The sequence below is a fragment of the Scatophagus argus genome, chromosome 20 (genome assembly GCF_020382885.2).
Source record: "Scatophagus argus isolate fScaArg1 chromosome 20, fScaArg1.pri, whole genome shotgun sequence".
In the NCBI taxonomy this organism is placed as follows: Eukaryota; Metazoa; Chordata; class Actinopteri; family Scatophagidae; genus Scatophagus; species Scatophagus argus.
In genome coordinates this window covers 20,594,530-20,618,088 of record NC_058512.1, presented here as the reverse complement: position 1 = coordinate 20,618,088, position 23,559 = coordinate 20,594,530, and the positions used below count along the sequence as shown (strand labels likewise).

Below are 23,559 nucleotides of genomic sequence, written 5' to 3'. Positions count from 1 at the left end.
CCTAAAATGATGAAGTGTGCTCTCTGCTTATGACTTTACATTGCTTTATGCTTCACTCATGTCGGCATAATGAATAAAAGTTTTTAAAATGTTTTTTTAAAACCCATGGCATCATATTTACTTACTTTCTTCCTATTTACACAAACAGCTTTTTTTTCCAAATTGCTATCACAGACCCTGCATACCAATGGTACCGCCCTGAAACTGTTGAAAGTGAGCAGTCTGATGAAGTACAGTATATTTCGGTCTTCTATAAAATGTCCATATATATCAGAGAAATCCATGGGCCAACCACACTGCACCATTACATGCAAAATGCTGAAGGTAATACATGCAGACACTGCCGAGAACAGAACAGAACCGAGAACCTTCAATCCTGAGGTGTCTTTCTCTCATGACTTGGATGAGTTTCTGCCAATCCCTGTCTTGCACAAGTCGCAATATCCAACCAAAAGAAAATGACTTGTTGCAAAGGAAAGCAACTCTCATTTAATGATGCCTCCACAGCAAGGTCCCAGTCACTCATTCTTGAAAAGCAAAAGTGATTAGAGGCTTTAAAAAAGGGCAGTAAAAAGGCTGTGTAGGGATTTTAAGTAATCATTAAGTAATTACAAATTTTAATAGTTATTTGTGACTATTTTTCTGCTGGTGCTCACTTTTTAACAAATATGGTCTCTGAATGAAAAGAAAGTTTTAGCATTTTTATGTGTTCTCTTCCAAGACGGAAGTAATTTACTCCTTTTCCTGACCTGTTTCACTATAAAACCTAACAGTATATCTTGATAAAAGAAGTAACATAACTTCAGCTTGGAAAAACAGTTGGACTCATGAAAAAACCTCACTCAGAAATGATTGTTGTTGTAATAGCTCAGTTGTTTTGAGTGCCTTAATATTTTGGAGCAAGTATAAGTAATGATGGAATAATTCCAGCTCATTCCAGTGACCCATTTTCTTGGAGCTGACTTTATATCATTGCAAAAAAAAATGTTTATTTCAGTTTATAAACCTTCATGAGGTGAATAAGTAAGCTAAAGAAAGCATGTAAACATTTGTTTTATGATCTAGCAAAGTATAACTATTTGTTGTTGATTACATAAAATAAATATTAAAATTTGTTAACCATGATTAATAAATCACGGAAGCAGGCCTATATTTGCAAGCAAAAATGACCGTTTTTGTGTACAGGGCGGGACGGTGGTGCAGTGGTTAGCACTGCCTCATAGCCTCATAGTGAGAGGGTTCCAGGTTCGAATCCCGGTCTGGGCCCTTCTATGTGGAGTTTGCATGTTCTCCCTGTGCCTGCGTGGGTTTTCTGTGGATTCTCCGGCTTCCTCCCACAATACCAAAAACATGCACATTAGGTTAACTGGCTACTCTACATTGTCTGTTTTCGTGTGTCACCCCTGATGGATCAGCAGTATAGAAAATGGATCCCCTGTGTCTCCTCTGTAGCAAAAGAAATGGGGAGGGATGTTGATGAAAAACAAGATTGACAGCATGCAAAACAAACAAACAAAAAAAGACAAGAAAACACAGTGATCCGCATACGAGACATTAAACAAAGCTGCAAAACTGAAAACTGAAAAAAAAACCCTGAAGTTTTCAAATTTAAAATTAAGACATTCAATATATGGGCAAAGGCAGGGTCAAAATGAGTTGTGGCACTATTCAGCCAACCCCGACCTACTCAAAGAACTGACCATTTTATTATCCTACAAGCACATTTAAAAAAAAAAAAAAAAAAAAGCCATAATAAAGTGAAAAAAATTAAGGGTATTCTGATTCTGACACAAGGCCCTCTGGCTGTGCCACAGGGGTGGGTACAGAACGTTCTGAATCAGGTTGGCCAAACTTGGGCATACTCAAAAAATGAGACCGGCAGCAATAGATATACACAAAGTGTTGTTTTCTATCAGTTTTCTATCAGTGTTAGCCTCTCATTTCTACAGCTGTCGGCAGTGTTGCCCTATGCACAATTCATCATTTAATAAGGTCTCTTTGAAGTCTGTTGTATAGAGTGATGCACATTAAAAAACTGAATGGCTTTTGTACAAAAAATAAACATGCATGATCCTTAATATGCTGTCGCTGGCAATCATTTTGAGCTGAATCTATGTTTCAGAAAACTCTGCAACATTTGTGTTAGGGCACAGGTAGAGCTTTTTCAAGTTCAAGCCTTTCGCCAGGACATCCTTCTCAGACTGGGAGAGAATTCTTTCTGATAAGTTCTTGACCCATACTGATGCGTTTGTGCACATGCCACATGCTTTATTTATTGTGATTAGTTCTATTTTTTGTATACCTTTTTTTTTATAATGACCATTCTCCATGTAGGCCTTGTTTTTGCGAGTGAAGCTTTGGGGGTTCCTACCGCAGTGTGTAAATAGGCCATAGATGTTATGGTCTGTGCCTTTCCTTCCCCCCTCATGTGTGCTGTTTTCTCCCTCCCCTTTGTTTCTTGTGGTTCCTTGCTTGTGTCTCTCTGTGTCTGTGTTCTGGGTGTGGCTCATCAGTCCTGCTGCCAATCAACTCCTGCTGCCAATCTGCCTGCTCACCTGAGATCCATCCACTAATCATCTCCAGCTGTACAAATACCCTGGCTCTGCAGTCTACTCTCTGCCAGATCGTTCGGTCTACCTTCTGGTACTAACCTAGTTAGGATTGAGTATACGCACAACACTTTGCATTGTTCATCCTCTGGTCTCTCTCTTTTTCATTGTGCCTATGGCTAACTAGCTAGTTATTGTTAGCTTTTTTTCCCCTGTGTGATGTTTTGCTAAAGACTTGTGTAACCCGGGTGAAAAAACCCACATATTAGTTTCCCCCTACTCTATTCTGATATCGTGAATCCATTTTGCGGCTGACGTCATCACGTTGCTACGGTCATGTGACCTAGCGTGGCCAATTGAGTGGGCATAAGTGACTAGCGACCGGTAAGTACAAGAGAAGCACACTTGTCGCGTGTTGCTGGAGGAGCCGGCCACACGACCTAAATTACTTGCCAGTCCCTGTCCTATACCAACTTCAGAGGCGTCTGCCTCTGCAAAAAACTGCAGGCGTGGGTCAGGGAGAGAAGATGGGGGCTGTGGTGAAACTTTCCTGAAGCTTACGAAAAGCCAGATCTGCTTGGGGTGTCCACTGAAACTTGACATGGGGGGAGGTTAAAGCATGCAGAGGAGTGGCCACAGAACTAAAGTTACGGATGAACCGTTTGTAGAAATTTGCAAATCCCAAAAAGCGCTGCACCAACTTTCAGCTGGTGGGTTTGTAAGGGTAATAAATTTTCTTTATCCACAGTTGTGGTTGTGGTGCACTAGGCAAGGCAATTGTCTATATGAATTGCCAGAGCAATAGCAGCGTCTGTCATGCCTGGTTTTTGGTTATGCTTTGTCTTTTGATTTCAGTCCATGTGCCATGTTTCATGTTTGTCTTGTCATCTGTTTCCATGTTTTATGTTTAAGGTTTTTGTCATGTCCGCTTTTATTTTGAAAAGCGTCACTTTCCCTGTGTGTCCTGTTTTCTTGTAGCTTTGCTTTGGTTTTCCTGATTGCTGTCTCCCTCCTGATGTGTGTCACCTGTGTCTCGTTGTGGTGTCTATTTAGTCCTTGTCTTCCCAGTCACCTTTGTCAGTGCGTCTGCATTTTTTACCCATGTCAAGCCAGGAACTTTTGTTTAGTTTTGCCTTGCCTTGCCTTGTTTTTGCCAGGAGTTTAGCCACAGTTATTCAAAGATCCTAGGACACAGTAAGTGTGTGCTTTTTGAGTTGGATTTTGTTATCTTAAAATAAAGACTATTGCTTGGACCTGCCTGCCTGCGCCTTTTTGACTCTGCATCAGGGTTCAGCCTTTCTCTGCGTCAGCGACGCCGTCCAATCCTGACAGCGTCCAAATCAAAAGGATCCTCAGGAGCCAACAGGTCCTTAATCGGGTCAGCAAGTCCATGGAAAAAGGTGTCAAGTAGGAAAGATGCATTCCAGCCGCTGTCAGCAGCCAAGGTGTGGAACTCATGACATAGTCAATAACACACTGTTTGCCTTGTTGTAGACCCATTAGCGCATGTGCTGCCTCATGGCCAGGGGTGGTGTGCTCAAAAATCTTGCTCAGAGTACAAGAGAACAGTTTCAATGATTGACAAACCCAGAAAGTCTCGAGCCCACTCAACCTTAGCCCAGGCCTCGGCTCTGACAGAGAGATGGGTTATAATGAATGCCACCTTGGAGCGCTCGGTTCGAAACGCAGGGGCAAGACCGGACAATTCCCAGAATCTCTGGAAAAACGCTCAGGCTTGGCAAGGTGGAGAGCAGGGGCAAGAGCAGAGGCTGAAGCTGAAGTGTGAGCTGGTGGGGAAGTGATGACAGGGGCGGACAAGGTTGCCGAGGAAGAGGACATCAGAGAATCCAAACGACCCACCAGGCGTTGGAACTGATTACTCAGCTGGTTCACTTGATTACCAATGGAAACCTGGAACCCTTCCTGAACCTGGGTGAGTTCCCTCAATCCCTTGCACACAGCAGGGATTGAGGGAACTCCCTTCAGGAGGCCCAGAACTAACTCCTCAATGAACGAATAAGACAAGTTCACTTCACCATCGAGGCCCTGAATGTTAAGCTACTCAACAGCTACTACCAGCTACTTAACAAATTTACCTCCCTTCATCCTGATGAAGTTTTGGAAGAGGTTTCCAAGTTCGTGGAGAAGGGACAGACCATCCAACACAGCAAGAGTAAGGAACGCCAGAAACAGAAGTTCCAAACCCTACAAGCCAGACAGACCAGAACTGAAACCAGACTACCCAAATCCAACAGGGACCCCAACATGACCACACCAGACTCCCAAGAGAAATGGGTCAAGAACTTATCAGACAGAATTCTCTCCCAATCTGAGAAGGATGTCGTGACTTTGCCATCTCACCAGAACAGATTCCAGTAGTAGACCTCATTACGGCAACACAAACAGCTATAAGGAACAACCAAAAGCACTAGCATCCCTCAACAGGGACAAGAACATCACAATTCTCCCAGCGGACAAAGGCAGATGCACAGTTGTACTTAACACGGTTGACTACCATTGCAAAGTCACCACTCTTCTTAATGATCCCGCCACTTATGAAAAACTGAAGAGAGATCCCACCTGATCAATTTTAAGGTTAATCTCTACTTACTAAGGTTATTAAGCTTACTCTGATGTTCCATGGGAGACCACTGAAAATTGATGGATATCCAAAGATATTAGAACTTTAGACGATATGAGAAATCCACATGACAAAAAAACTGAGAACGTTTGCTCAACTTTAAGTTACATACTTTTCTTTATACTGCATACTACATTTCTGTATATAATGAGAGTATTTGACTAATCTTTTTTGACACTACAACCATGATAAAGGCATTTTCTATAATATGATAATGGTTTGTGCTAAAGTACATCCTTTTTGGGAAAATGTTACAAAAATCCTGGGAAAAGTCATTGGCTCTGCTGTTCATTGTGGTCCAGCAGTGTGCCTTTTGAATTGCACTGTTGAAGGAACCTGGTCCAAAACAACAAATAAATAACTACTGGAAACATGACAGCTAAAAGACTTAGCAAAGAACTGGAAGGCTGCAGATCAATTGAAAGAGGGACTGCGGGAGAGACATTTCTACAGAGGGAGTTGCATCTGATCTAATCTTTAAATTTATAGTGAATGTTGGGATCTCATGCCATGTGCTGAGATTTATGATAGAGAGACCCCCACAAGACTGAAGATAGGGTTTTACAACCCTTTGTTTGAATGAGTGCCAAAACCTCACTCTCCATACCTAGGTGTGAGGTTTAGTTTAAGTTGGGTGAGAGCCACTGGGGGTCCCCATTCCCTTTTAGTCATGTCATCCAGGTAATAAAAGCATCCTTGCTGCACACCTCCAGGCTTTTTCCCTGTGCGCCGTCGCTACAGTGACAGCTACTCCAGGCTCTTGATGGTGTCCTGGTTACCAAAGGGAGTATATAACAAAGCTTAATTATTTTACTCTCTTTAATCTCAATATTTAGGCCACAAGTCTTTAACTTTAACCCCATCTACACTGACCATTCCCCATCTATCCCATATCTCATGTTGTTAACTGCTTTCCTGCCTGCACAACATCCATTGCACATCTGCCCGCCCTGGGTGAGGGATCCCTCCTCTATTGCTCATCCTGGGGTTTCTTTCATTTTTCCTTGTTAAAGGTTTATCTGGGAGTTTTTCCTTCGTTGATGTGAGGGTCCAAGAGCAGAGGATGTTGCTATGATGTTATGTAAAGCTCTTTGAGACAAACTGCTTGTAAAAATGGGCTATATGTAGCGGGTACCACCGAGACGGCACCATAAGAACAGATAAATATCCTGAAATTCAGGAGAATAAAGATGAGGCAGGGCAACAGCGTATTTGCGCTCTCTGCAGTTATTTTATTAAACATTTCCCTGAATAGGTACATTTTCCCTTTAAGAATCATCTTTACATGCAATGTATACTTTGTCTAATGTCATGTAACATATGTATTTCAATTTCCATGTCAAACAAATGCCCATTAGAAACTAAATCTCCATATACATAATACATGTTTACATCAATACTAAATACAAAATCCATGCTAAATAGTTATTCATTTAAATTGATTTGAATGCATTTCCAAACTTTCATTACCGATAACAGTTTAGCACTTACTGTGCATAGAGTCTGGAGGCTGCCACAAGACTGGACTGGTTGTAGTGGTTGTTACTGGAGCGTTACTGACCGCTGTTCTTGTCTTGGATCCCTCCAGTGGGTCTTTTTGAATCACCTTTGCCACAGTCTGAACACTACCTAGGGCTGTCTTTCTTGGTATAGTGACTGAATGTTTTGCGCTATTCTTTACTGGGATAGTAACATAGGGTCTCTTTGAACTCTGCACTTTCAGTAGGCCCTCTCCTACCATTAACTCTGACAAGTGCGCATCATCTTCATTAGGTTCAAATAAAAGAAGATCAGGTCGATCGATAGCAGATGGAACCTGGCATTTTATCCAAGCTACTTGTCCAGCTGGAATAATCGTATCATGAGTGCCAGTCCGCAGCCGTCCATGATGCGCAGATGTTTTGCTTGAATAAAGGTCTCTAGTGACTCAGCTTTCTCAGTAGACATTGACATTGCATCAGCAAGGAGAGCGATAAAAGCTGAGACGAATTCTGCTGGTTGACTTCGGACCACTTCCTCCAGCACATTGAATCCAAGTAGTGGCTGGCCAAGTGGAACACTGCAGACAAGGAAAGGTACTGTTATGGGTTCACTGAAGCTGCCATTTCCACTCAAGCTGACTGTGATGAGGACCCAGCCATCGAAAGGAAGAATGTCTCCATTCACAGCCTGGACCTCTAGCTCTTCCTTGTCATCAAATATTTCACTGAGCGGTCTGACTGGTGTGTCTGGTAGTATTACTCTTTCCAGCTTCACTCAATCATGCTCACTTGAACTCCCGTGTCCAGCAATGCTTTGACTATCAAGCCGTTTAAGTTACACTGCACAAGGGCTTTGGCTCCTATGAACTTGGCCAGACGCCTACTCATTTGTGTGGGCAGGGAAAGAGGGGATTGGGCAAATGTTTGCTCATAGGTGTCTTTCTGCTTTTGTTTCATTACAGCTCACTGAGTCTTTTTGATGTTAGAGTCACACATGTCACACTCAGCAGTGTGGGGTGGGCTCAGTTGGGACTGTGAGGGAGGCCCAGTCACTGCTTGTCCCGTGGCAGGGACTGGTTCCACATCAACTTTGGTCAGTGTATTTGGAAGCGAACAAAATCTTTTGTTTGAGGCCGATAACTCGCTACAAGAACTGTTGTGGTGTCTCATTGTCATTCTGTTTTGTGCACATGAGCTCTTGGAAAAGTTCTGTGTTACTGCACCCACCTAGATGAGACTGTAGAAATCCTTTGAGTTCATCTTTTCATGTTATGGTGAGTAGGATGGGTTGTCCAGATGATCAAAATAATTTGATTCAGAACCTTGCAGTTTCTTTTGCTGATTAGCAGGGAAAAAAAGGAGTGAATTTAGAGCAAGTTTCTTCCTCTTGGGTGCAGAGAATAGAAACCCTGAGAGTAGAGAGAAGGTAATGTATAGGAGCCATAGAGCCACATGGCTGGAGAGTTTCTTTTTGCTCAACTCAAAAAGAATATTTAATGAACGACCATTAATCAACTACCTAAATCTTTAAACACTAAATGAATATCTGTCTCCAAGGTTCAGGTATTGCTTGGGGTCAGTATGATTGTTGTCTGCACTCATTCCTGTTCCCAGTAGAACTGCACAAGTTCTTCCCTTTAGTTAAAGAGACTGAATATTTTGACATGCTCAGCTTGTTTTCGTTTTTGACATGTGTTGAATAAATCCTTGGCTAGACTCATTTACTTTGCATAAATTTGAAGTCCTTTGTGAAATGCCCATGTAGTTGGCCAGTGCTGATAATGTATTACACTAAACCAAATAATGGTTGGTGTATGAGGTTCTCTGCCTTTTCCTTCACAATCAGAGGCTGAACACAAAACACAGGAAAAGATTCAAATCCATACTTTGAGTATTTGCACAAAATTCATTAAACAGGGGGCTTACATAATTGTCACTTTAAATGACCAGACACCAATGTTTCTATGAATTGTGAACAGTTGAACCATGAGTCAGATAATGAAGGATAAGCACAGCACTCGTAACAATCTAAATATACAAATATACATACAAATATAAAAGTGCTTCGAGAGGCTTGTTATGAGTCACATCAAGACCCTGTTGCCGGCCTCACTGGACCCGCTGCAGTTTGCATATCGTCCCAACTGCTCTACAGACGATGGCTTTGCCACCACTGTCTTGTTGTCTATACTTTTATTGTACTGTTGTATTTCGGACTCATGCTTTTTTTTTTTATCTCTATACTCAATATTTGTAATCCTTTCTTAAGCACCATGTAGTATCCTGGAGGAACGTTGTGTCATGGCTGTATGCACTACACACACGGTTGTAATGACAATAAAAAAAAATCTCCTTGACCTTGACCTTGAACAACTCTTGCTCAAAAAGTTTCTGGAGGCCATTCTTTGCTCCCCTCAGCCAGCAGAGTTCAAAATTACCTGCACAAATTCATCCACCCCACACAAATGAACTGAAATGAACAAATACGAAATCAAAGCTGCATATAAGATGTGATATGTAGTACAAGCCTATCTACTAGAAAGAGCCCACATAACCACAAAGTAGCCACACATACAGTACAGCCCAGTGCATCTCCTCCTGAGAACTGAAGAAAAAAAAGTGTCTTACAGTTTCTTTTTTTGTGTGATTTCCTATCTATTTGGACCTAAAAAAAACATCATACAATTTTGATTTTTTTGAATATATTTATCATTTTAATTTCACATCATGTCCACTGTGGAGTACAACAGGACGATTTCCGTGTGAAAATAGAAGTGAATTCAGAATATAAAAAATGAACAGATTATGTCTTTAGAGTGATATTAACTAAAGAACACATTTACTTTGATCAAAAACAGTAAAATTCTGTATCACTTTTCTGTTGCTTGTTGCTTGTAGCTTGCAAGGACAAAAAAACAATTGTATTTAATTCAACAGTGAACTATAGAATAAGACATAAGAACATAAGCAGTTCTGCATTTCTTTTTCCTCTGCATATTTTAGCAGTCATGGGGAGAGCAGAGACAGGGAGATGGAGAGAGACAGGAGAGGGGAAATTGAGAGAAAAAGCAGAGTGAGAGAGAGAGGAGAGACAGGGAGGATAGAGAGAACAGTGCAAAGCAGGAGCAGCAGAGGTTTCTGGATCCAGCAGCACTATCAGTGCAGTAGGCAGGGCCATAGAGGGCTCAGGATCCAGCAGTGGTACCAGGCCTCAGGAGGGCGGGGTAGGAGATTCTGGATCCAGCAACATGCTACGGAAGTGCTGAGAAAAGATGGAGCACAAGAGCTCCGGGGGAGAAGGCGAGTTAGTACCGTACCGGTGATTCCTGTGTATTTATTCTTTTTGAATGCACATCCTGCTCCTATCTTTGCATGCTCTTCACCCTCTGTATCCTTTTGTAACACTGCAATTTTCCAGTTATGGGACTATTAAAGCATTATCTTATCTTATCTTGTGATTCTACAAGTCACTTTGCATAAAAGCATCTGCTAAATGAAGTGTAAGGTAATGTAATCATCCATGAGGAAACTACCAATGGAGTGATTAAAGTTAACAAGTCAACTCTATAAATAACAAGTATGCTCCATGAACATGTATTTATTCTTTTTTAACACATATCTGCTCTCAAGTCCTCCATTAGCCATACCATATATACCACACAATAGTGTCGGGTATATGCTGGTTTTGGAATGCATTTAGTATCCTAATATTGGATGGGCTCATAGGGATGCTTTACCCCGAAACTGTGATTTCTATTGCATTTGTTTACTTACTTGATTGTGCCCAACTACTGTGCTACAGGTGAGTGGCATTAGATAGTGTAGAAGCCAATCAGAATAGCAATAGGTGTATGCTGATTTTGTCATATATTAAGCTCGTGCTTTTGGAATTTCTGCCTGTGAATTTGTCGTTACAGTACTTCAGCTCATTTGCATAACATAGTTTCACAATGGGGTTAGTGTGAACAATATTTCTTTTGTAACATCTATATCATGTGTGAAGAAAATACCAGTGGTGGTTATGAAAAGTAACATTTACATCCACCTAAATCCTCCACCTCATTGATTGAGACCCACCACAGTCATGTCGTCCGCAAACTTAATGAAGAGGTTGGAGCTGTGTGATGGTGTGTAGTCATGGGTTAGCAGAGTGAAGAGGAGGGGACTCAGCACAAAACACTGGGGGGCCCTGCAGGGTTTAAATTGTGTTTAAAGTGATGGTGCTGGAGGTGTTGCTGCCGACCCGTACTGCCTGAGGTCTTCCTGTCAGGAAATCCAGTGGCCAGTTGTACAGTGAGGTGTTGAGTCCCAGCCAGTCCAGCTTGTGAATCAACTGCTGGGGGATGATTGTGTTGAATGCTGAGCTGATGTGAATGAACAGCATTCTGATGTATGAGTCCCTAGTATTCAGATGTGTGAGGGTTGATTGGAAGGTAGTTGAGATTGCATCCTTGGTGTGTCCAAGTGGGGTGGGGGGGCAGTATGTAAAATATTTTCTTTGTAATATCTATTTCATACATGAAGAAATTACACGTGGGAGTAGTAAAAGTAAACATACATGTCCACTATGTAAGAAACAGGTGTAATACAAGTAGTTATCAGGCTCCTTATCCTCCCGAGTCTCTGTGTTCTTTGGAGCCTCCTTGCAATACAATAATTAGTATTTTGATTAAAATTTTGGGAGGTTGAGTTATTTGGAATGATTTTTGGATGAGATTTGGAATGCATAGTTCATAGGTGTTCTGTTTGAACTGAGTAGTGAATAACGTTAAATTTACTAATGCAATAATATTAGCTAGAACAGATTTGGCCACCGGCACCAACCTCCACCTGCATCACTTCTTTCCCTCTGCTTCAATTCTGCCTGCCATCCCTGCTCATCAACCAACCTGCTGCTCCTGCTTTCCCTGCTCATGGCCCAGCCTGCCCACCAGGAGCTGCCTCCATCAGCTCTCCCCAGTCTGAACATTCCCCATCTATCCCACATTGTTCATCTGTCCCATATGTCATGTTGTAACTTCTCATGTTCATGTAACTGCTTTCCATCCATTGCACTTCTGCCCGTCCTGTGTGGGGTCCTGTTATAAGTTTTTTCTGGGCGTTTTTCCTTAGTCGATGTGAGGGTCAGAGGATGTTGCTATGATGTTATGTAAAGCCCTTTGAGACAAACTGCTTGTAAAAATGGGCTATACAAATAATGTTGTCCTGTCTTGTCTTGTCATTGGACTCATGCACTTGGCGAATAAAACTGATTCTGATTCTGAATACTTAATACCTAAGACGCAACTATAGAAAGTCGTCCCACTTGCTTCCTGTAAGCTATGGTGTGGCACATAAAAGCAGATGTGTCGTGATAAACTATCAACCTGTGTGCACCACAAAGCACTCGAGTTTACCACAAGATTTATTGAGGATCAAGAACAGATCAAACAGATGAACAGTGCTGCAAATCAAATGTCATCAAATGTTAAATGAAAAAGTCTGTCCTTGTTAACAGGATCTGAAAAAGTGCAGCTCCACAAAATTGTATAAATGAAAAAAAATCTTAAAAATAAAACCTCTGGATTTTTATCTTTATTGTTTTTATAATCCAAGCTTTGTAAGCCGTACCTCACAATCTCTATAAGAACGCTTCCTTGATGATGTTCCAGAGTTGAGTTGAGTGACAGGAGTAGAGGAAGATGATGGAGCATGCAGGATGGAAGCTGTTCCAGGATAGGTGTGTGTCTCCATACGTTGTGCTGATTTCTCTCTCTGTTCTGATGTCTTGTGGTTTTTGTTGTCTCGTTTATGTGTAATATCTGTTGTCAGTCTTGTCTCAACCTCACTGGATGACGAAATGGTAATGGCATCAACATCTGTTTGGTCAGTCACAATCTCTATCATTCTGTGTGGCGTGTTTGTTGGTCCTGTGTGGTCTTTGGATGAGTCTTCCTGGTGTTTGAACTTTCTTTTACTTGGCATGTTATGTTTGGTTGCTGAAGCCTTGCTTCCCTCCTCACTGTTTTGTCCCCTGTCACCTTCATCATTTTCAGGGCTTTCATAGCCTTGATTGTCACTGTCTTCTATGTCTGATCTGTCAGTGTGTTTCTGTGTAATGCCTGAGCCTGACTCATCTATTGAGGAGTCACTACAGTCTGATGAACTGTCCTCAAACTGTTTGGCCACAGTCACTGTTGCATTTAAGGGACTGTCCTCCTCACTTGCAACAACCTGTCTTCTCTTCTTTGGTGAGGACTGTCTTGTCCTCATCAGCATGAATTCACTGCATGCTGAACTGCTGCTTTCTTGTGCAGTGCTTGATGACTTGCAACTTTCCCCCTTGCTTCTCCTCTTTGGTACTGGCTGTTTGCTTAAGATCCTCATTCTTGTGACTTTATTGTCCTGTCTCAAGCCTAGTCTCTTCTTTCCACTCCTCTCCATATCCTCTTTAGTACCCATGTCCTTTTGTCCTTATTCCCTGTCTGTGCTTTCTGAATCATCTATATCCACTTCATCAGTTATTTCCATCTGTTCAGTCTGTTCTCCAGACCCATTTTTTGGGGTTTGCAACAGGGCAAAGGCAGTGTCCTTCCGTGTCTGGAAAGCCTCGTTGAAGTTCAGGTCTGCCTCATAAAACCTTTCTGCTGTGGTGTTTGAGTGGCACATCATCCGGCGGACATTAGCTTTCTTGCTTTCCTGCAGCGATCTCCCAATCTACAACAATGCAGAACAAGAAATGTGGACCTTGGCTGTAGTAGAGGACATTTGTGTTAAAACAAAAACTTTGTCATTAAAAAGTGAAAAACACAATCTTACACAAGTGCTGATGCTGCTCCGGATGAGAGAGAAGGTTGGTTTTCCTGGCAGGCCAAAATCTGCCCAGCAGCGCTGAAAGGCTTCCATGATGTCCTTATATGGCCCCCCAATTGCTGTTAGAGAATAGAATGTCTGAGTCATCACAAGGAAACTTGTGGCGGTGGTAGATGAATTTGTTGAACCACATGTATTCTGTTTTGGTCAGGGGAACTTGTGCATGACCAAATGTGTCTCGGGTTTTGTGTTGCTTAACCTGTGAAAGAAACAAACATTTATTGAATGCCATGCCAATATCAGTCAGGTGTCCATCCCAGAGAGAGAGAAAACATAATCATAATGAAACTGCAATTGACAAGAAACATGGCCTATTATAGCCCCTAAACCAAGGGTAATATTAATAATCTGGACTGTTTAGAGAATTAACTGCAATAAGTAGAACTTCTGTGACTTGACTTGATTTGAATGCAGCTTTTGATAAACATGGGGAATATGATCATAATTTTGGAATATATGCTAGTGCTTTTCAACAACGTTTTAACATAAAAGACATAAACATAAAAAACACTTAACACAGTGTAACTCCAAGTCAATCACTTCTGTGAAATCAAACTGTCCACTTAGGAAACAACACTGATTGATAATTAAATTCACATGCTGTTGTGCAAATGGAATAGACAACAGGTGGAAATTATAGGCAATTAGCAAGACACCCCCAATAAAGGAGTGGATGTGCAGGTGGTGACCACAGAACACTTCTCAGTTCCTATGTTTTCTAGCTGATGTTTTGGTCACTCCTCCAAATGCAAGACAATGCTAGACCTCATGTGGCTGGAGTGTGTCAGCAGTTCCTGCAAGACGAAGGCATTGATGCTATGGACTGGCCCGCCCGTTACCTAGACCTGAATCCAGTTGAGCACAACTGGGACATCATGCTTTAGTCCAGGTCTGGGAGGAGATCCCTCTGGAGACCATCCGCCACCTCATCAGGAGCATACCCAGGCGTTGTAGGGAGGTCATACAGAACACACACACTATTGATCCTCAATTTGACTTGTTTTAAGGACATTACATCAAAGTTGGATGAGCCTGTAGTGTGTTTTTCCACTTTAATTTTGAGTGTGACTCCAAACCCAGACCTCCATGGGTTAATAAATCTGATTTCCATTGCTAATTTTTGTGTGATTTTGTTATCAGCACATTCAACTATGTAAAGAACAAAGTACTTAATAAGAATATTTCATTCATTCAGATCTAAGATGTGTTATTTAAGTGTTCCCTTTATTTTTTTAAGTAGTGTAAAAAAGTAATATAAAATTAGACAAAGGACTCATCAATAAAAAATTAAGCTATGTTTATATATAATTCAATCAGGAAACCTGGATTCACACACTACAGCCCTCCACTGTAACCCCCGGGTGACATGTCTACGGTGTAGGTAGGTGTGCCACAACACTGGCATGTACTTACCCCAATTATTCGCTGCTGTGAGGCATCACACTGCGCAGAGGTGACCTCCTCAACTGTCATGTTGGCAACAACACCCTTCCTGTGGCCAGTGGTGCAAACAATAAACCCTGCTAGCAAACCATAGAACCTGTCGAGCTTGTCCTTATTTGGCTTTTGCGTCAGACTTGCTGTGAAGCATAAGGATACTGTTGTGAGGAAAGTCACACACTGCTCTGTTTCCACTTGAACTTGTTCAAAGTCACTCCCACAATACTTACAGAGAGTTTCTGGTATTGCCTTCTGTGCCTTGCGTAGGAAGTTAGTGATGTGTGTTGGATTGACAAGCAAACCTGGAAGACATTCAGAGGCAATTTGTCATGTTCATTTCAATTGTTTGGGTTTAGTTATTTGGTGCAGCTATGGAGACAGAGATACTTGGTGAAAGAGGGAAGGAGAGACAGAGCAAATAAAAAGGCATAGCAAAGACTTGTGGGACGCACTTGACTTTCTAATGCGCACAGCTTGTCGGTGGGTCTGTAAATCCTTCCGGGGTGACTTTGCCAGGGTCTGCAGCGTGAATAGGGCTCCCTCTAAATGTTTGCGGGGAGCTTTTACCTCAGGTAGTTGTGCCTCCAACAAAAACTTCAGAAAGCCTCGAACATTGCTGATGATGATAAGCTGCGTAGTGACAGCATGCCTCTTCAGGCTTGATACCCATCTAATAGTGACAAATACACACACAACGGACAGACAGCTTGGAAAAAATGATGATTACATAGAAAATATTGAAAGAGTCATCTGGCAATTGTTACTAAAATTACATATGAAAATTGGGTTTGTGAAATTATTTACTCAAGAAGCCGCTGTCTGTTGCTCAGAAAAGACATAACCAAGTCTGTGACTTTTGAGTCTGCCATGAATATGGCCCATTGGCGAACGTGGGTCACGCGCTGCCTGGCATTTTCCGCCTGTCTCTTGCCTGGGCCGGTAATGTGCTGAAACCAGATGTTCAGAAGCTTCTCTGTGTAACAGATAATGAAGGCAATTGTTGACAGTTAGTGGCATTATATTTAGATGTTGGTGACATAGTTTTACACAAAGTTGCTGTAGCTCAACCAGCAGACATATTGGCGGAACAATTTAATTTAATTAATTTACTTTAAGTTACTTTATTAATCCCAAGCTGGGAAATTACTTCTCTGCATTTAACCCATCACTGGTTGAAACACACACACATGCAACATGCAGTGAAACACACAGGAGCAGTGGGCAGCATCAAGCGCCCGGGGAGCATATATATTGGGGGTTAAGTGTCAGAATCAGAATCAGAATCAGAATTCTTTATTTGTCACATGTGGATGTGCATCCACAGTGAAATGAAAAAACAACACTCCTTTTTACAACTGTGCAAAAATAATAAAAATACAATTGACATGAGATAAAAGATAAAAAGTTAAAAAATAGAATAGAATAGAATAGAATAGAATAGAATAGAATAGAATAGAAAATAAAAAATATAAAGATAGAGATCTAACCTCAGTGGCAGAGGGAATGTAAATATACATAAATATACAGTGGTATGAAAAAGTTTGGGCACCCCTGATCATTTTCAGGATTTTCCTTTATAAATCATTGGTTGTTCGGATCAGCAATTTCAGTTAAATATATCATATAGCAGACAAACACAGTGATATTTCAGAAGTGAAATGAAGTTTATAGGATTAACAGAAAGTGTGCAATAATTACTTAAAAAACATTAGGCAGGTGCATAAATTTGGGCACCCCAACAGAAAAATGACATCAATATTTCGTAGATCCTCCTTTTGCAGAAATAACAGCCTCTAAACGCTTCCTATAGCTTCCAATGAGGGTCTGGAGTCTGGTTGAAGGTATTTTTGACCATTCTTCTTTACAAAAAATCTCCAGTTCAGTCAGGTTTGATGGTTTCCGAGCATGGACAGCCCGCTTTAAATCACACCACAGATTTTCAATAATGTTCAGGTCTGGGGACTGAGATGGCCATTCCAGAACGTTGTAGTTGTTCCTCTGCATGAATGCCTTTGTAGAGTTTGAGCAGTGTTTGGGGTCGTTGTCTTGTTGAAGTATCCAGCCCCGGCGCAACTTCAACTTTGTCACTGATTCTTGAACATTGTTGGCAAGAATCTGCTGATACTGACTGGAATCCATGCGACCATCAACTTTTACAAGATTGCCAGTACCTGCACTGGCCACACAGCCCCACAGCATGATGGAACCACCACCAAATTTTACTGTGGGTAGCAAGTGTTTGTCTTGGAATGCTGTGTTCTTCTTCCGCCATGCATACCGCCCCTTGTTATGTCCAAATAACTCAATTTTACATTCATCAGTCCACAGCACCTTATTCCAAAAGGAAGCTGGCTTGTCCAAATGTGCTTTAGCATACCTCAAGCGACTCTGTTTGTGGCATGTGCGTAGAAAAGGCTTCCGCCGCATTACTCTCCGATACAGCATCTCCTTGTGCAAAGTGCGCTGAATAGTTGAACGATGCACAGTGACACCATCTGCAGCAAGATCATGTTGTAGGTCTTTGGAGCTGGTCTGTGGGTTGAGTTTGACCGTTCTCACCATTCCTCGCCTCTGCTTATCAGAGATTTTTCTTGGCCTGCCACTCCGGGCCTTAACTAGGACTGTGCCTGTGGTCTTCCATTTCCTCACTATGTTCCTCACAGTGGAAACTGACAGCTTAAATCTCTGAGCCAGCTTTTTGTATCCTTCCCCTAAACCATGATGTTGGACGATCTTTGTTTTCAGGTCATTTGAGAGTTGTTTTGAGGCTCCCATGTTGCCACTCCTCAGAGAAGATGCAAAAGGGAGAACAACTTGCTACTGGCCACCTGAAATACCCTTTCTCATGATCGGATTCACCTGTGTATGTAGGTCAAGGGTCAATGAGCTTACCAAACAAACTTTGTGTTCCAATAATTAGTGCTAAAGGTACTCAAATCAATAAAACAACAAGGGTGCCCAAATTTATGCACCTGCCTAATGTTGTTTAAGTAATTGTTGCACACTTTCTGTTAATCCTATAAACTTCATTTCACTTCTGATATATCACTGTGTTTGTCTGCTATATGATATATTTAACTGAAATTGCTGATCCGAACAACCAATGATTTATAAAGGAAAATCCTGAAAATGATCAGGGGTGCCCAAACTTTTTCATACCACTGTACATATCGTATACATAGTATACAAGTATGCATGTGTGTGTATGGGGGGGTGAGTTAAGTGGGGGAAAGAGAGTTCAGTGTCCTGATGGCCTGGGGGAAGAAACTCTTCCTCAGTCTTTCAGTTTTGGCCATGCGGGACCGGAGACGTTTCCCAGATGGCAGCCACTGAAAGAGTCTATTGTGCGGGTGGTTTGTGTCTTTTAAAATCCTCTGTGCACTGGATGTACACCTGCTGGCATACACCTCTTGCATGGAGGGCAATGCTGTCCTGGTAGTCCGTTCAGCACAGCGGATCACTCTGTGCAGAGCTTTCCTGTCCTGTACCGTACAGTTGCCATACCAGGCAGTGATGCTCCCAGTGAGCACAGACTGTATGGCTGCAGTGAAGAAGGTTCTCTGCAGCGCTGTGGAGACCCTGAATTTCCTCAGTCGCCTGAGGTAATACAGCCGCTGCCTCGCCTTCTTCACCAGGGTGGAAATGTGGGTGGTCCATGTCAGGTCCTCGGAGATGTGGACGCCGAGGTACCTGTAGCTGCTGACTCTCTCCACCAGTGTCCCATAAATCCTGAGAGGGGTATGATGGCTCCTCTGCTTCTCCCTCCTGAAGTCCACAATCAACTCCTTGGTTTTGTGAACGTTCATGTCTAGATTGTTCGTACGACACCATGATGCCAGAGCATCCACCTCCTCCGTGTAGGCCGTTATCCTGTTATTGGAGATCAGACCTACCACCACTGTATCGTCAAGAAACAATGCCCCGTGTGAGGTTTGAACTCACGACCTTCAGATTATGAGACTGACGCGCTGCCTGCTGCGCCAACAAGGCCTTTTGTCGGGGGGTGGGGACATTATCACTCCACCACACTCAAATTTTTCCTGCCCGTCCAGTGGGGTAATCGAACCAGCGACCTTCCGATCACAAGCCGCTTCTCCAACCTCTAGGCCACGGTAGCCCTCAAAAGTAGATAAAAACAAACTCACTACCTAGTAACACTAGCTGTCGAAAAATTACATTGTATATTATGGCTCTTATTGATGAAAGCATGTGCTAAACAAATAAATGTCAATAAAAGAGACAAACATGGCTGTCACAGAATACATAAAAGTGTGTCAAGTATTACATACCAAAGCGGGTCAGTTTACTTGTGTCCAATGGCAGTGATGTCCTCTTGTACTTCTTCTGAAGTGGAAGTGTTTCAGTAGTGGGAGTAGATGGTGGAGCTGTGTTAGCATTAGAATATGCCAACAGCTTTTTCCTCAAGTGACGGACTTTGAGGTGGAGAGTGGAACATTCCTTACACTTTGTGACAGGTGAATTGCTTTGATAGGAGACACCAGACGTACTGGGGCCTGGGTCGTCCTCTCCTGTTTCACCATTCTGCTGTGATGAATTGTCCTCCCGCCTTCTGCTCCCCTTTTCCTCATCTTCCTCCTCACTGCTAGAGAGGTTGGGGTGATTCAGGTCCAGTGTGCTGACCATAGCTGGTTGGGGATTGGATCTTCTCAGCTGCCTCAGAGCTTTTAATTTGGCCTTCTTTTTGGCTTGGCGAACAATCCCATTGTATTGATCTCTCTGAAATTACAAGTGAATTTCACATTGAGAATACTTTAGCATAGCAGTAAAGACATAAATTTCACATGTCCATTCTCAGTAACCTTTGAAATAAAAAGGATGTTAACCTTAATTTCCTTGTGCATATGTTCGAGATGTTTGTCCAGTCGTGCAAGGTTTTTGACTCTGCATACTGGACAGTTCAATTGACCGGCATGACTGAAAAATAAAAGGAATAAAAAAATCAAAGAAACTATACTGAAAGCTCAACAGATATGGTGCACATATCACCATAAGTGCACATTAACGGAAGTTGTTTTTGCATATAACTTAATGTAGACTCACATAGCCGAGGCATAATTCAGGATCAGCCTTAATTCGGTTCGATTGGACAGTTTGTGGAACTTGAGGCAGTGCTGGCGCAAGGAAGAATATGGCACCAGGCACAATGGACAGAGGATTAGTCTTTGGGGCATGTCTTCTAGTAATTCTAGAAATAATACATAACACAACTGATGTCACTGTTTGTAACATTACATATTGCAATGTGTTCTCCTCCACCTAATGAGTTTGAGTTTAACTTGAATAAAAATAATAATATGTTTGTTAAAAGAATTTTATAAGGTTCTAAAGAAAGGAAATGTGCCTTTTAATAAGTTTTCTACTTATTCTTTGATATGATGTGTGATGCACTTTGACACAGGAAGTATACACAGGAAGTAGTGTTCTTTTAATTCTATACAGGAAGTTCATACAGTAATACAGTAAACAAAGCATGGTCGCTAATGTACGGTAATGTGATTAATGAACCCGCCAGAAAGCAATGACTGTAAGTGTCACAGTTTGCCTCTTTCGTCAGATATTTCTTTGGTATAAGTGTAGCAATGTTTTGAGTACTTTGATAGTCGAATATTTCCAGTAACTACTACGGTAATGTTGCGTTAAGCTGACGTGCGTTAGCATTACGGTTGACGTTAGCATCTGTTGCTAATTCTATAAGCTAAACACAGTGCAGTAAGTAACAGTGATGTTATTTTCTTTCTTTTGTAGTTTCACTCCAATTCATGTTGCCATTGTGAATGTGAAGTTAATAAAGGAGCAAGTACGCTCATTTTCCTGGCTCTTGAAAAGGAGTTTGGCCGACTGTTTAATCTACGTTAACGCTCCGGGAGCAAAACACATAGAGAGAGCAGTACACAATGTGCTGTTTTGGTCATGTACTACTATACCACAGAAATTGTGAAATGCATTGCTGTATGAAGTATGGCAAATTTGGAATCAATAGTTATCCAAAGCAAAAATTCAAAAGCATTGTGAATGTCATTCATACTGCAATCAATAGAAGAAATATTTCTTTAGCTGCAGTAATGTCAGGAAAGATCATTGAATATATTGTGTGCATTTGTGCTTTTGTTGCACAAGTATTGGTGCTGCAAATTCTGGAAATTCCATTTAATAGATCCGAGAACTAGAATATTACCCCCTTCAGTGAAAACACTGCTGGACTGTTGTCCACCCTTAACCAAGAATGGAACAATAATAATAATAATAAATAATGCATATCATTAATACAACATAACAGCAATTGCATGTGTGATATTGTAACTCAGTATCTGAAGCATCTGACTCCAGATTGTCCTAGGAAGTAGTCGATGTAACAAGTGCACCCTTATCATAAGGCTGAACTAGGTTAATAGATTCTGGACTTGGAAGGCTTAGTGATTTCCATAGCATTTGTGTACTTACTTGATTGCGCCAGACCAGCTTCCAACAGGTGCCAGTTGTAAATGAAGCAAAGCTTCCTGGAAGGCGTTCTTATGCTGTGGAGACAACAACTGTCATTGTTTTTTTGGAGAACCAATCAAAATTGCAATAGGTGTATGATGGTTCTGGAACTGATTTAGTGTGAATGGTTGCACATTTGGAAGTTTTGTCTATTACTGTTGCCTTAGCACTGTGAGGCAACAATGCTAAGGCTTGTGCTCTCCCGGGCATTGTGTCACGTGTTGAGTCACTTCCTGTTTCTGTTCTGTCCTGCTTGCTCATCTGGTGTTTGGTGTTGTGGATTTACTCTAATCGACATGCTCTGTGTTATCTTTTACTGTGGTTGGTTTGAACAAAGAGGTACACAAGCACTTTAGTAAAAGCTTATTAACAGCACAATCTTCTGGGTTCTGTCCTTTGCTAATCTCCATTCTGTCTCTGTCGCTCAGCTCAGCTTAGCTTAGCGTTAGCATGGCTTCTTCCAGCATTATTTTACGTCACCAACTGTGGGTCCAGTTTTCTTCATAGTTTTGCGTCCCCCCGGCTCCCCCCAGGGCTGTGTGCTGAGCCCCCTCCTGTTCACCCTGCTCACACACGACTGCTCAGCGCAACATCCCAGCTGCCTGATTGTGAAGTTTGTGGATGATACAGCTGTGGTTGGACGCATCATCAACAACGACAAGTCCGACTACAGGCAGGAGGTGGAACAACTGGAGGATTGGTGCAGAGAAAACAACCTCTGCATCAATGTGAAGAAGACCAAAGGGATGATCGTGGACTTCAGGAGGGGCAGACATCTCCCCCTTCCTCCCCTGCACATCGAAGGGACAGTGTTGCAACGGTTGCACAAATGCAGCAGTCTTGCACAGAACTTTGCACTGACTCTTGCACAATATACCACCTCAACTCCATGTGCACACTACCTCAAATGGTACAGGACTGTTGTATATACTGTTATTATTTCATTGTTTATATTATCATTTCATTGTTTATATTATTTAGCACACCTCCTGCCACCCTGTTGACACCCCCAGCCTCCCACACACCCACACTGTCCCAAATGGCTTGACCCAACCACCAGCATTCTCCTGTACAGCACCCCTCTATCTGTCTCTCCTCTGTCTCCCCCACCTCCTCCTCCATGGAAGACATCATCATCAGCCCAACAGTGACTACAGGCCAGGTTAGGAGGCAGCTGGAAAAACTACATCAGTGGAAGGCTGCAGGTCCTGATGGCATCACACCTAGGATCCTGAAGACCTGTGCCAGCCAGCTATCTCCTGTACTGGGACATCTGTACAACCTGAGCCTGAGTCAAGAGAAAGTCCCGACACTGTGGAAGACGTCCTGTCTGGTTCCAGTCCCCAAGAGGTCGAGGCCATCTGACCTGGCAGACTACAGACCAGTCGCCCTCACATCTCAGGTGATGAAGGTCCTGGAGAGACTGGTCTTAGCCCAGCTGAGGCCACAGGTGAGGACGTTTCTTGACCCCTTGCAATTTGCCTACCAGCCTCATTTAGGAGTCGACGATGCTGTCATCTGCCTGCTGCAACGAGCCCATTTGGTTGGATGGTAGGGGGAGCACTGTGAGGATTACATTCTGCCGTGTGGTTCTGTGTATTGCCTCCTCTCTATAGAAATTAAAGCATTTTGGTGCATGCTATCTTCCGAATTTGTTGTGTTTTCCTTTGCTTAACTCACTACAGGCAGAAATGAAATTGCCGTAACACAACTATGGCGTCATACACTCTGCAAGTAATGTAATTAATTATGTTCTGTATTTCAAAATTTCTGACATTTTGGTGTGAGCTTGTCTTTCAAAGTAAAACATGTTACAATTGGATTTAATAAAAGTGATGTGCTGCATGTGCACTTGAAATGACTGAGGAATATGAGTTTTGTCCTTTGGTTATCGACCCATTCTTTTGTTGGTAAATGTATTAAAGTTCATGTTCTAAAGTTGAGAATTCTCAGTTTCTTCTTCTTATGACTACATTGAGATTTCCAGGTCTATCATCATCAGATAAAGATGTCAATGGATTCCAAAACACGTATCTGTCATTCCGAATTTGAAAGTAAATTTAGCGAATTTAACCACTATTTCAGAAATCTGATG

General features: G+C 42.1%; 1 protein-coding gene and 1 non-coding gene across 4 annotated transcripts; both read right to left on the bottom strand.

The window, feature by feature from the left end:
- Positions 1-13,231: 13,231 nt before the first annotated feature.
- Positions 13,232-21,956, bottom strand: LOC124051823. Of its 3 annotated transcripts, XM_046375530.1 has the most exons (9): positions 21,426-21,954; positions 19,808-20,169; positions 19,253-19,700; positions 15,768-15,936; positions 15,416-15,633; positions 15,194-15,265; positions 14,937-15,103; positions 13,470-13,722; positions 13,232-13,367 (listed from the first exon to the last, which is right to left on the bottom strand). In XM_046375530.1, the coding sequence occupies exons 2-8, from the start codon at positions 19,823-19,825 to the stop codon at positions 13,564-13,566; spliced, it is 1,251 nt and encodes a 416-aa protein (XP_046231486.1). In that variant the 5' UTR covers positions 19,826-20,169; positions 21,426-21,954; the 3' UTR covers positions 13,232-13,367; positions 13,470-13,563. The 3 variants fall into 3 exon arrangements, with proteins under 3 accessions (XP_046231486.1, XP_046231483.1, XP_046231484.1); XM_046375527.1 differs by having other exon boundaries at positions 14,937-15,265; positions 21,426-21,956; XM_046375528.1 differs by having other exon boundaries at positions 14,937-15,265; positions 19,808-20,095; positions 21,426-21,956.
- On the bottom strand, positions 18,881-18,953 carry trnam-cau. The gene has a single exon. It is a non-coding gene; the product is annotated as a tRNA-Met (tRNA).
- Positions 21,957-23,559: the final 1,603 nt, after the last annotated feature.

Excerpts from the sequence above, each read along its gene's own strand:
- LOC124051823 (XM_046375527.1), bottom strand. Across the intron at positions 15,937-19,252 it reads AAGTAAACTGACCCGCTTTG|AGAAGCTTCTGAACATCTGG; the intron begins GTATGTAATACT and ends TCTGTTACACAG. Across the intron at positions 13,723-14,936 it reads CACAGCAGCGAATAATTGGG|GTTAAGCAACACAAAACCCG; the intron begins GTAAGTACATGC and ends TTTCTTTCACAG.